The sequence below is a fragment of the Podarcis muralis genome, chromosome 14 (assembly GCF_964188315.1).
Source record: "Podarcis muralis chromosome 14, rPodMur119.hap1.1, whole genome shotgun sequence".
Taxonomy (NCBI): domain Eukaryota; kingdom Metazoa; phylum Chordata; class Lepidosauria; order Squamata; family Lacertidae; genus Podarcis; species Podarcis muralis.
In genome coordinates this window covers 13820809-13832908 of record NC_135668.1, presented here as the reverse complement: position 1 = coordinate 13832908, position 12100 = coordinate 13820809, and the positions used below count along the sequence as shown (strand labels likewise).

General features: G+C 43.5%; 1 protein-coding gene across 1 annotated transcript in view; it reads left to right on the top strand.

The window, feature by feature from the left end:
- ATP8B4 (ATPase phospholipid transporting 8B4 (putative)) overlaps window positions 1–12100 on the top strand; it is a 111953-nt gene that overhangs the window by 79630 nt on the left and 20223 nt on the right. Inside the window, exons 17-20 of the mRNA XM_077918800.1 lie at window positions 3513–3701; window positions 5621–5736; window positions 8577–8741; window positions 10158–10269. Of these exons, the coding sequence (XP_077774926.1) occupies window positions 3513–3701; window positions 5621–5736; window positions 8577–8741; window positions 10158–10269 (582 nt within the window). The remainder of the gene's footprint in view (window positions 1–3512; window positions 3702–5620; window positions 5737–8576; window positions 8742–10157; window positions 10270–12100) is intronic.

Below are 12100 nucleotides of genomic sequence, written 5' to 3'. Positions count from 1 at the left end.
CAAGGCAGCCGATTGGCTGTCTCAGGGGATGATGCGGCACGAGGATTCCCCTGATCGCGCGGGGCTGGAAGCCAGCCCCTGCGCTTGTGTTGGGGGCGTGAAGCCCGCAACACCACCTCCTCCTTATGTCGGAAGTGGCGTTAGCGAGCATTCATTCTTATTTGTTTGGGGGAAGTTAGATGATGCTGTGTCAAAGTGTGTGGTCTTACACTTTCCAGTGTATTTTCCTCAGCATTTTGGGGGCATGGGTGGCGCTGTGGTCAGATAGGCGGGGTATAAATAAATTATTATTATTATTAGCACCTTCTCCTGGTGATCATGGGAATCATCTGGATGCGGTGCATGTCACAAGGTGACCCTAAACCTTGGTCAACCCCATTCAACCAACAACCAGCAGTCAGGTTAATTGATTTCAGGATGCACACCTGATGCCTACACCCAAACCATCTGACATCTGTAGTCAATGAAGTTGTGGCCTTATCCAATCCCAAAATTGCTGTGCTGTGTCTTACATTGTGTAATTGCATGTGCACCATGCCTGCCTCTGGCTGCATTGCAGCCCACATTCTCTATCCACTAGCGCAACAGCCCTTGCGCCGGCGGATGACAGAGTTTAAACATTGCACAACAAAAGAATCCGAAACAGAGTTGGGGGAGCCTGTTGTGCAATAGCTGATTCTTGTTGCACAATCTGTTGTGCAATCTTTCATAACGTGCTTGTGTTTCCCCCTTGTGCAACAGCGTATTGTTTTGTGCAATCTGCTGTGAAACAGCCTTTGGGAATGCACTTTCGTTTTCTCTTGTGAAACCACATTCTGCCATTGCAAGAAGTATACCACTGTTGTTGTTTAGTCATTTAGTCATGTCCGACTCTTCGTGACCCCATGGACCAGAGCATGCCAGGCACTCCTGTCTTCCACTGCTTCCCGCAGTATGGTCAAACTCATGCTGGTAGCTTTGAGAACACTGTCCAACCATCTCGTCCTCTGACGTCCCCTTCTCCTTGTGCCCTCCATCTTTCCCAACATCAGGGTCTTTTCCAAGGAGTCTTCTCTTCTCATTGGCCAAAGTATTGGAGCCTCAGCTTCAGGATCTGTCCTTCCAGTGAGCACTCAGTGACTTTAAATCAGTAATACACTGGGCATAATAACCTGTTGTCCTTTTGTAATGGTTCAGGAGGCTGTTGTCCTTCCTTGCTCTGTCTGCTTCTACTGTTAGTGCTCCTCCCATTTCAGTAGCCCATTGAGACTCAGAAAGATAGGGAAATCCAGCTGTGGGTGCATGCCCTTGTCTCAGGGCTGCCAGCATCGCCATGCATCACATCCATACCTTCCATGGCTTCTCTCGCCCTGTCTTATAGCAGGAAGAGTACAGGTTCCATTTGCTGCTTGAGCGCTCGCCTGGACAACGTGTCCTTCTCACCCTAGGCGAGCTGCAGATTAGAAGCCCTGTACGAAACAAAAACTCATTTATATTTCATTTGACATGTACCGAGGTTAAATTAAGCCCTGGCAACACAATCAGTTTCAGGGTTGAGCCCCGGCTTGAATTAATCCCTACTGCCGAGCCCATCACATGAATGTGCTTGAGAACGACATTTTATATTACAATGACTAAACTTTGATACTGAGGAAATTACTCATTTTTATCTGTTTATTGGCGAGATCTCAGACGAAATCTCCTGACCTTTCAACAGATGCAGTTTCTCAGCCATAAAAGGATATCTTTTTATGCTTATTTACTGAATCACTTCAGTAGAATCAGAGTGCGTGGTTTCAAAAATCTTGCTCTGCGTCTTGCAGCAACACATGCCTGGTTTTTTTACCACATTCCGAGACGCCCATATGTGGGGTTTGGAACGGTCCTAGTTCCTGCACATTGAATATCAGTCAGATACTCTTTTTTGTGCTTTGTACTCTCATGCATCTAAATTTAAATTAAAAGACCACGATTCCCATTAATTACAGTACAGCTTGATTGGACGGAGGTAGAGAATCACCCTGTGACTTTAGTCACATATGCACCATGCATTTAGAACACTATTGTACAACATTAACAGTCATTTCTTCCTCCAACCTTTGTGCAAACAGATCAGGACGAATGCTTAATGAACAGGTCCTTTGGTCATTTTCAGTCATTTCCCTCAAAGCCTCTGGCTGGAAGCAACTGCAGTTCTCTCATAGTGACATGCCCTTCAACTGATTGTAACATATATATGGAAATGTGACCTGTAAAGTTGTGGGTGAACATATCAGACGACACAGCAATTCTTCAAACAGCTCTTGTTTATTCACAGGCCAGAACAGAACTGAACTGAAGGGTTCAGCCAGCCTGCTTATATAGAGCTCCACTAGAACGCAACAGTAACCACTTTCTGTAACTATCCAATCACTGAACGTCACTTTCAATCCCTTATTTGCATATGTGGACCTGAGTGAAAACTATCTACAGTATCCCCCTGCTGGCCCAGGGTGAGAACTTCAGTACATAACACCACCATTTGCTGTTGGTGGTGTTTAGTCGTTTAGTCGTGTCCGACTCTTCATGACCCCATAGACCAGAGCATTCCAGGCACTCCTGTCTTCCACTGCCTCCCGCAGTTTGGTCAAACTTTATGTAACCATACAGGTGGGCTTTAGCTGACTGAAGCCCCATCTCCACCAACGCTATTATTATTTTAATGTATATCCTGCCCTTTCTCCTGGACGGACCCCAGAGTGGCACTTCAAACAGTCACAACTTCCGTCAAGGAATCCAAGGAACTGTCATTTGTGAAGGGTGCTGAAAGTTGTGAGGAGACCCCCTATTCCCCTTGCAGAGCTACAATTCCCAGAGTGGTTTAATCAGTCCCTCATCCCAGGTAACTCTGTCAGTAGTAGGTTCTTAAGTCCATTTTTTATCTATTAAATAGTTTGGTTTTTTTGGGGGGGAAATGTTTCGTTTCCTGTATGGTTATTCTTGAATGCATTTTCCCTTAACCAATAAATACCACTACAGTGGTACCTCAAGTTAAGAACTTAATTCATTCTGGAGGTCCGTTCTTAACCTGAAGGTACCATTTTAGCTAATGGGGCCTCCCACTGCCACCGCACAATTTCTGTTCTCATCTTGTAGCAAAGTTCTTAACCCAAGGTACTAGTTCTGTGTTAGCGGAGTCTGTACCCTGAAGCGTCTGTAACATGAAGTGCCTGTAACCCAAGGTACCACTGTACTAAACATATTTTAAAACAGTTGCACATGTAAAAACAGTTACATAATTCCATATATTAAAAAACAGTTTAAAACAACAACACATGCATAAAATCAATTCTGTTACAAGATAGATACCAACTGGGATACATTTTTTAGAAGGCAGGTTGAAAGAGGAATGTCAGCAAAACAGCAATACAGAAGGTGCCATGTTGATATTTAATGAGATAGCTGTATATAAATAATTTTTAAAAAATGTTTTTTTAAAAAATTGTCTTTTGTGTTCTTTAACAGTGGCTGGGTTTTCTTTCTTTTTCTTTTAGATGAATTGATTTACCAAGCACAATCGCCAGACGAAGGCGCTCTGGTCACTGCTGCCAGGAACTTTGGCTTCATCTTCAAGTCTCGAACTCCTAAGACCATCACGGTGGAAGAAATGGGCAAAGTTGTCACTTACCAGCTGCTGGCAATTTTGGATTTCAATAACACCAGGAAAAGAATGTCTGTGATAGGTACCTAACGCAAATCCCCCTTCCCCCTTGTTTTATATTTGTATTTTGAAAGCATGGTGGTGGAAACAGAGCATTGACTTCCCCAGGAATGATTTCCCTGCTCAGCGCATGACATGAAAGCTGTGTGATCCTAGTTTGTATGAAAGAGGTTGGGAAGGGCTTGACTTCGCTGGGAACTGTTGGCATCCGTCTGTCTCGAGAGACAAAGGAGTGGGGCTGCCATTATTGGGGTAGCATTACTTGGTGGCAGCAGAGGCAGGAACAAGACAGGGCTGTAGATCACTCTCCAACAAGTCTTCTCATAGTAGTCAGCATTTGAATATAAAATAGGGCATGGGTGGCACTGTGGTCTAAACCACTGAGCCTCTTTGGCTTGCCAATCAGAAGGTCAGCGGTTCAAAACCCTGCAACGGGGTGAGTTCCTGTTGCTTTGTCCCAGCTCCTGCCAACCTAGCTGTTCAAAAGCACGCCAGTGCAAGTAGATAAATAAGTACCACTGTGGCAGGAAGGTAAATGGCGTTTCCGTGTGCTCTGGTTTCTCTCACAGTGTTCCATTGCACCAGAAGCGGTTTAGTCCTAAAGGCCACATGACCCAGAAAGCCATTTGTGGAAAAATTCTGGCTCCCTCGACCTGAAAGCGAGACGAGCACCGCAACCCCGTAGTCGCCTCTGACTGGACGCAACCGTCCAGGGGTCTTTTACCTTTTTCACCTTATAAAATACAAAATAAAGTATCAGCAATTAAACTATGTAGTTGCTGTTTCTGGAGAAGGCCTAGCCAGTTGTCATGCACCTCCATTTTAAATATTTTGATCTCTTTTAATAATATAAGCCATAGTTGGACCCAAAGATGCTCTTGAGGTGCCCTCGATTTTTACTGGTTTCCCTTTAACTGCATAGCACACTAGGCATTGCAAAGGTACCAGAAACCTGCTTATGGATTCTCTTGCGCAACAATGTTCTGCTGGTGCAAAAAGTTTGCTGGTGGAACAAGTACACCATTAAGTGACTTTCATTTAGCACTACACTGAACAAAACCCAATAACTTTTTGGCTACAAAAAGGCGACACATCAGATGTTTCTTATCCCACCATTGGGATCTTGGAAGCCTTTAAACATCAGCTGGGCAAGCATTATTCACATGGGTTAAATAATAATATAAGACATATTACTTTCCTTAGCAATATGCTGGAAGCTTTCCCCTGCTATCCAAATTGTGTTAGCAGAGAAGTGACAGGCATCTCTTACGGATAATAAATACATAATAAAACCCCTCACAGTTGTTGTCGTTGTTTCCTTAAAAAAGAAAGAAAGAAAAAGTTTGGATAATTATCCTAAGGATATAAACTATACAAGTGAACTGTCACGGCTGAGAAATCTTCCTTTCAAATTGATGGCTGGTGGTGTTTAAAGAACAAAGTGTAAAAATAGCCTATAGAGTGAAAACTGCCATACTGAGCCAGGCTCTGACTCTTCTGTGTAAACCAACCGCTGCTTTGTTTATCCTGACAGTGGGGAACATCCTTGTACACTGGCCTGGCTCAAAATATACCCCACCCTTGTTTCTTGGTGTCCTCTCTTCCCCCGACATCGAGAAAGTTCCATTAACAGCAGTAAATTAGCACCACGTAAAACTACAACTTTGCACCATATCAAACTGCAACGGTGCAGTTAGGTAATTTTAGTTTCTGAACTGAATGGTCTTGGGGGGGGGGGCGGGTTGTTCCTTTATAGTAGGGTACCCAGCCCTGCCTTACAGTAACCCCTTGTGGGAATTGATTAAAATTACTGTTCTAAGAAGGAAAATTAAGAATAGAAGATGGTGACTTTTAAAGCTGCTTTTATGAACTGATCGATGCAATATTCCGCACACCATGGTAATCATAAAGTCTTCACAGTTATTTTGGTTCATTTTCCAGTTCGAAACCCCGATGGACAGATAAGGCTTTACTCAAAGGGAGCAGATACTATTTTATATGAAAGGCTTCATCCATCTAGCAAATCTCTCAAGTCTTTAACGTCAGACCATCTTGCGGTAGGTTCATATTGTTTAGAAGCCAATGCAAGGGATTTATTAAGTATAAATGAAAAAGACTTTGGCATGCTTCACCCAAACTGATGGTAAAATATATTTGGGTCATATTACTTCTGACCGGGGTGGGAAGACACTTGATTAAATGCTGTCCCCTTCAGTCCAACCTGCTTGTAAATCCTAGCATAGTATGGAGAAGGCTAGCCTAGAATTCTTCTCCCAGAAATCCTTCCTAGGTGCAGGATTCCTTTGTGGGAGAACATTAAATCATACAATTATTTGCCTTCAGCTTAAAGTGGCATAGACCAGACTTAGTTTTGCTGCATTCTCAGGTAAAGTTGACTAAGCCATAAGCACAGTTTTAAATATTTTATGGAGTAGGATTTTTTCATTTGTAATTATTGCTTTTCAGTATACTCCTCAAAGCACCTTTTGGTCAGTTCTTCTGAACTAAAATGACCTTTTAAAGAGAACCCCCCCCCACCCAGAAAAGTTCTTATTTTCTTAAAGGAAAAAGGATTCTTTTTTTTTTTAAAGTGTCTACATTTAACATGAACCATCCCACAATTCTATAACCAAAATAAGCCTTTGACATTTAGTATACAATATGTGGATTTAGTAATATTGGTTACAAACAGAACCATTTTTTCCTCTGTAATGGAGCTCTTTTTGCTTTGTTTTAATCTTTTCCAGGATTTTTTTTTTAATGAAGGTTAAAATCACAAACATTTTGAATCTTGCATTTAAAACATAGAGACCTTGAATTTTCTTACACTGACCCAGCAAAGTTTATGGAATAGATTTATGTGAAAACAGAACAACTCTTCCAGACATCTCATGTTTTCATAGTCAGCTAAATTGATTCTGTGGCTTTTTTCTAGTCCATAATATCTTTCCTTGTTCAGATTCCTCTTTTCTTATAATTTTTAATTTTGAATACTACAAGAAGAAATGCTAAAAATGTTGATAGAGTGTTATAAACCATTCACATTTTCAGCTCGGCAAGGTCAAAATCCAATGTGTTTGCAATTTTCATAGCAAAAGCCAAATTTGCTGGGTTTTGAAAGAAATTCATACTGTTTATATCTAAATTAGCCAAAATATATTTTGGATAATAAAACAAAATGACTTACTATTTGCAGTTTATAAGATAGCTCCAAGTGAAATTACTGTTGTCAGAACAATAAACCTCAACGTTCGAGAAATAAGGAATGGGTGTTTATGGGAATTCATAATTTTATAATGGAAATACAACAGAAGAAGGTCTAAATTAGCTGGCGTGCATCTCTGAGCATTTAACGCACCAGATGTTCAGATTTTTACATTTGTATGCATGACTTTGCTTTGTGTGTGTGTGTTTTGCTTTGTGTAGTTTTCACATACTATTTGTCAAGTTCAGATTAGGTTTCTTCTTATGTTTAGGAAATAGTAATAGTAATAATGATAATGATAAATGGTATCCAATGCCATCATTCTGTTAGCAGAATGATTTGTTGATACCTTCCAAACAGATTTAGGGGGCAGATGGAGGGAGGAGAGGTGGAGGAAGGTTTTGTTGCAGAAGCAGAAATCATTGCACTAACAGAATGTGTGAGTTAGCAGAATTCAACGGCCAGGTTGCTCACCGGAGGAAGACGGTTCGAGCATATTACACCGATCCTGGTCCGACTGCACTGGATACTAATTAGTTTCCAGTCCCAATTCAAAGTGCTGTTTTGACCTATAAAGCCTTAAACGCCTCAGGACTGCAATACCTCAAGGACCGCCTCTTTCCATATGAACCTACCCAGACCCTGAGATCATCTTCTGAGGCCCTTCTTCGTGTGCCCCCTCCTCGAGACATCCAGAGGGTGGCAACACGAGAACAGGGCCTTCTCTGCAGTGGCTCCCCATCTGTGGAAGGCTCTCCCCAGAGAAGTTTGCCTGGTCCCTTCATTATACACCTTTAGGCGCCAGGCGAAAAAGTTCCTCTTTAACCAGGCCTTTGGTTGATCCGATATACATCCTATACCCTTTTAAAATGTGTTTGTTTGTGTGTGTGGGGGGGGGTTATTGGGTTTCTGTTTTTATTTTTATTAAGTGTTTTGTGATTTTCTATCTTGATTTTATTCTGTGATAAACTTGATTTTCCCTGAGACCCCCAGTTATAGAGCAGTACAGTGGTACCTCAGGTTACATACGCTTCAGGTTAAATACGCTTCATGTTACAGACTCCACTAACCCAGAAATAGTACCTCGGGTTAAGAACTTTGCTTCAGGATGAGAACAGAAATCGTGCAGTGGCGGCGCGGTGGCAGCGGGAGGCCCCATTAGCTAAAGTGGTGCTTCAGGTTAAGAACAGTTTCAGGTTAAGAATGGACCTCCGGAATGAATTAAGTACTTAACCCGAGGTACCACTGTATATAAATTCAATGAATAGTCACTGGTCTCCACTGACTTCTGGAAAACCCTGAATGGAAGACTGGTAGATTAGAAATTTATTAAATAAATACATAAATCAGTTTCCACAATCAAGTTGCTGGGACTTCAGCTTTCCCAAATGACTGCTGAAATCTGGATCCTAGCAGCCCAGATCAGAACTAACCATAATTTTGCCTGTGCGGTTTTTCACAGAAAATGAGAATCAGCTATTGAAGTTCCACTTTGAAGGAACTGTAGGTGTAGGAAGGGAGCGAGTCTTTGCAGTTTCATGTCAAAGTAACTTAAACTAGGATATTGCCTTGAAATTTAGCATCTTTTGTGACTTCATAACTTAAAAGGGGGGAGGGCAGAGTGTGGAATAAAAGGCTGTTTTAATTAGCACACATCTTACAACATGTATTTTTGTTCTGGACAAATAATAGGAGTTTGCTGGAGAAGGCCTTCGGACTTTAGTTCTGGCTTACAAAAATGTGGATGAAGAGCAATTTCAGGAGTGGCTTGAAGTTTATCAGAAGGCCAGCAGTTTGCAAGAGAATAGGGATGAACTGCTCACTTCAGCATATGAAAGCATTGAGAGAGACCTGAAGGTATTGCAAGTCAACTTGCAGGGGGAAATATTTTGTGTATTTACTTGAGTTAATTATTCTATCCGCCTGATGCTTTTCCATTAGAAAAATTGATCAAGGTGACATTTCTTTTAGATAAATGAAACAATTAAAATACATTTTTAAAAAATCAAAACAACAATAAACATCCAAAACACTGAATCATCACTTTAAAGTCCAGAATGGGCATGAGCTATTAGGCAAACCTTGGACTGGAAAATATTTAACAAATAAAAAGGACATCAGATTTAGGGCATCACAGGTTATTTCCAAGTTGGGTTAAGAATGTAAGAAGGTAAAGGTAAAAAAAAAAAAGGTAAAGGACCCCTGGACGATTAAGTCCAGTCAAAGGCGACTATGAAGTTGTGGCGCTCATCTCGCTTTTCAGGCTGAGGGAGCCAGTGTTTGTTCACAGGCAGCTTTCCAGGTCATGTGGCCAGCAGGAATAAACTGCTTCTGGTGCAATGGAACACTGTGATGGAAACCAGAGCACACGGAAACACCATTTACCTTCCCACCACAGTGATACCTATTTATCTACTTGCACTGGCATGCTTTTGGACTGCTAGGTTGGCAGGAGCTGGGACAGAGCAACGGGAGCTAACCCTGTTGTGGAGATTGCGATCTACTGGTTGATCCCCGGGAGGTTGGGGTTGATCGCTGTCGATTGCGGGCTATTTTTCCTTTGTGATCGCCCCCTCGCCCCACCCTCCATTCGTTCATGATCGCTAGAACGGAAGACGGAGTCTCCGTTGCGAGGCTGTTTGTTTCCTGACTGATCTGTTGGTGAGCAACCTTTTCCTTTACCCCCTAAGGAAAGCTCATCATTATTTGACCTGTCTCTTTAAAAAAAGTCAACAACTTTTATCTTTCCCCCGTAAAAAAAGTTCAACAACTTTGACCTGAACTCCCCCCAAAAGTCAATAAGTTTGACTTTCCTCCCTAAAAAAAGTTCAACTGTGACCTGAACCCCCCTAAAAAAGGGGTAGATCACTGCCAGTTTTTTTATATAGTGAGTAGATCGCAGTCTCTTGATAGTTGGACGTCCCTGTGCAAAGGAAGCTGCCTTGCACTGAGTCGAACCATTGCTCCATCTAGCTCAATATTATCTAAACCAGGAGGTGCTAACCTTCTTAGGCCCAAAGACACCTTTGGATTTTTGAGTGCCATAGGTGTCCCCTCCTCCGGTCATTTTTCTCCCCCTCAGCCAGAATAGTCCGCACCCCAGCGCATATCGAGACAAGGGACCTGGGTAAAATATCCCTGTAAGACTCAAGGTGTTGTTATGGGAGTTTACATTATGTTGAGAAGTTTGAAATTATATCAGGAATGAAAGACATGTTGCCCATGCTTGTTTGTTAACATTTTTCAACTGATCTATTCTGCTTCCTCACGAAGCTATTGGGAGCCACAGCTATAGAAGATAAGTTGCAAGAAGGAGTTTCAGAAACCATTGAACGCTTATCGCTAGCGAACATTAAGATCTGGGTGCTAACAGGAGACAAACAAGGTAGGTTTTCAGTTTTATGTATCAAATGATTCTCTGCAGAGGGGTATCAGAAGGGCTTCAATCCAGTGAAGGTGGTTATTTTCCAATGTGGTGCAATGGTTAGAGCAGTGATTCCTAACCTTTTTTTGGCCATGCCCCACCTAAAGGTAAAGGTAAAGGGACCCCTGACCATTAGGTCCATTCGTGACCAACTCTAGGGTTGTGGCGCTCATCTCGCTTTATTGGCCGACGGAGGCGGTGTACAGTTTCCGGGTCATGTGGCCAGCATGACTAAACCGCTTCTGGCAAACCAGAGCAGCAGCGCACGGAAACGCCGTTTACCTTCCCGCCGGAGGGGTACCTATTTATCAACTTGCACTTTGACATGGTTTTGAACTGCTAGGTTGGCAGGAGCTGGGAGTGAACAATAGGAGCTCACCCTGTCACAGGGATTTGAACCGCCAACCTTCTGATCGGCAAGTCCTAGGCTTTGTGGTTTAACCCACAGCACCACCCGCGTCCCTATGCCCCACCTAAGCATCTCTAAAATCCTGATGCCCCACCCCACCCTCTGACATATAATTCTTCATATTCAAAAAGTGAACTCCTATTCACGTGAAGAAAGCCTAAAAGGCCATTAACTGTGAATAGCTCATTCTCGAATTGCCCCCCCTTAAAAATCAAATTGCCCCCCTGTGGGGCATGTACCCCACATTGGGAACCATGGGGTTAGAGTATCAGACTAGGACCAAGGAGATTCAAATCTCCACTTGGACGTGAAGCTCACTGGAAGACAGGCTATTCATTATTTCTTAGCCTAAACCACCACATAGGGCAACCTTTTTGAGTCCACAGCTCCCTTAACCAACTTATTTTTTCTGCGGCACCCCTGTGGGGCTCAGGAGCCCAGTTATGTCTCCCCTTGCCTGCACAGCTGGCAGCCTCTCGCCCTATTTTGAACACCTCCCTTGTGGAGTGTTCCCTCAGCCTCCTCTCCTCTCGCCTCTCCTTGGGAGTCTCCTGGGCAGCTGCTGCTGCCATGCCTGGTCTCTTAGCTGACCAACCTCGCCCCAAAGAGAGGTGCCTCCCAGAGGCATCATTCGCCTGTGGAGCTTATAGCCAGGGCTGCTGCAATAAACAGCTGTGCAAGTCTTTGGGAGGCAGAGACACAAAAGGGCAGAGGAGGAGGGAGGGAAGGAAGGAAAGAGGGACAAAGGCCAGGGTTGCATCTACGACTGTCTTTCAAGGCACCCCAGGGTGCCACGGCGCACTGGTTGCAAACCACTGACATAGGGTATTGTGTGTGTGTGTGGACATGAGCTCCATGGAAACAGGGGTATGCTATGAATGCAATATATGAACAAAAAACAGGGAGGAGTAGGGCAGAGTTTGAGCAATAGGGTCTATTTCTCTTTTAAGTGTATCTTTTTAATACAGTGGACCATCTGGATATGAATTAAATTCATTCTAGGGATCAGTAAGGTAAAGGGATCCCTGACCATTAGGTCCAGTCGTGACCAACTCTGGGGTTGCGGCGCTCATCTCGCTTTATTGGCCGAGGGAGCCGGCGTACAGCTTCCAGGTCATGTGGCCACTATCACTAAGCCGCTTCTGGCGAACCACAGTAGTGCACGGAAATGCCGTTTACCTTCCCGCCGGAGTGGTACCTATTTATCTACTTGCACTTGACGTGCTTTCGAACTGCTAGGTTGGCAGGAGCAGGGACCGAGCAACGGGAGCTCACCCCGTCGCGGGGATTCTAACCACCGACCTTCTGATCAGCAAGTCCTAGGCTCTGTGGTTTAACCCACAGCGCCACCCGCGTCCCATTCCAGGGGTCAGTACTTAACCT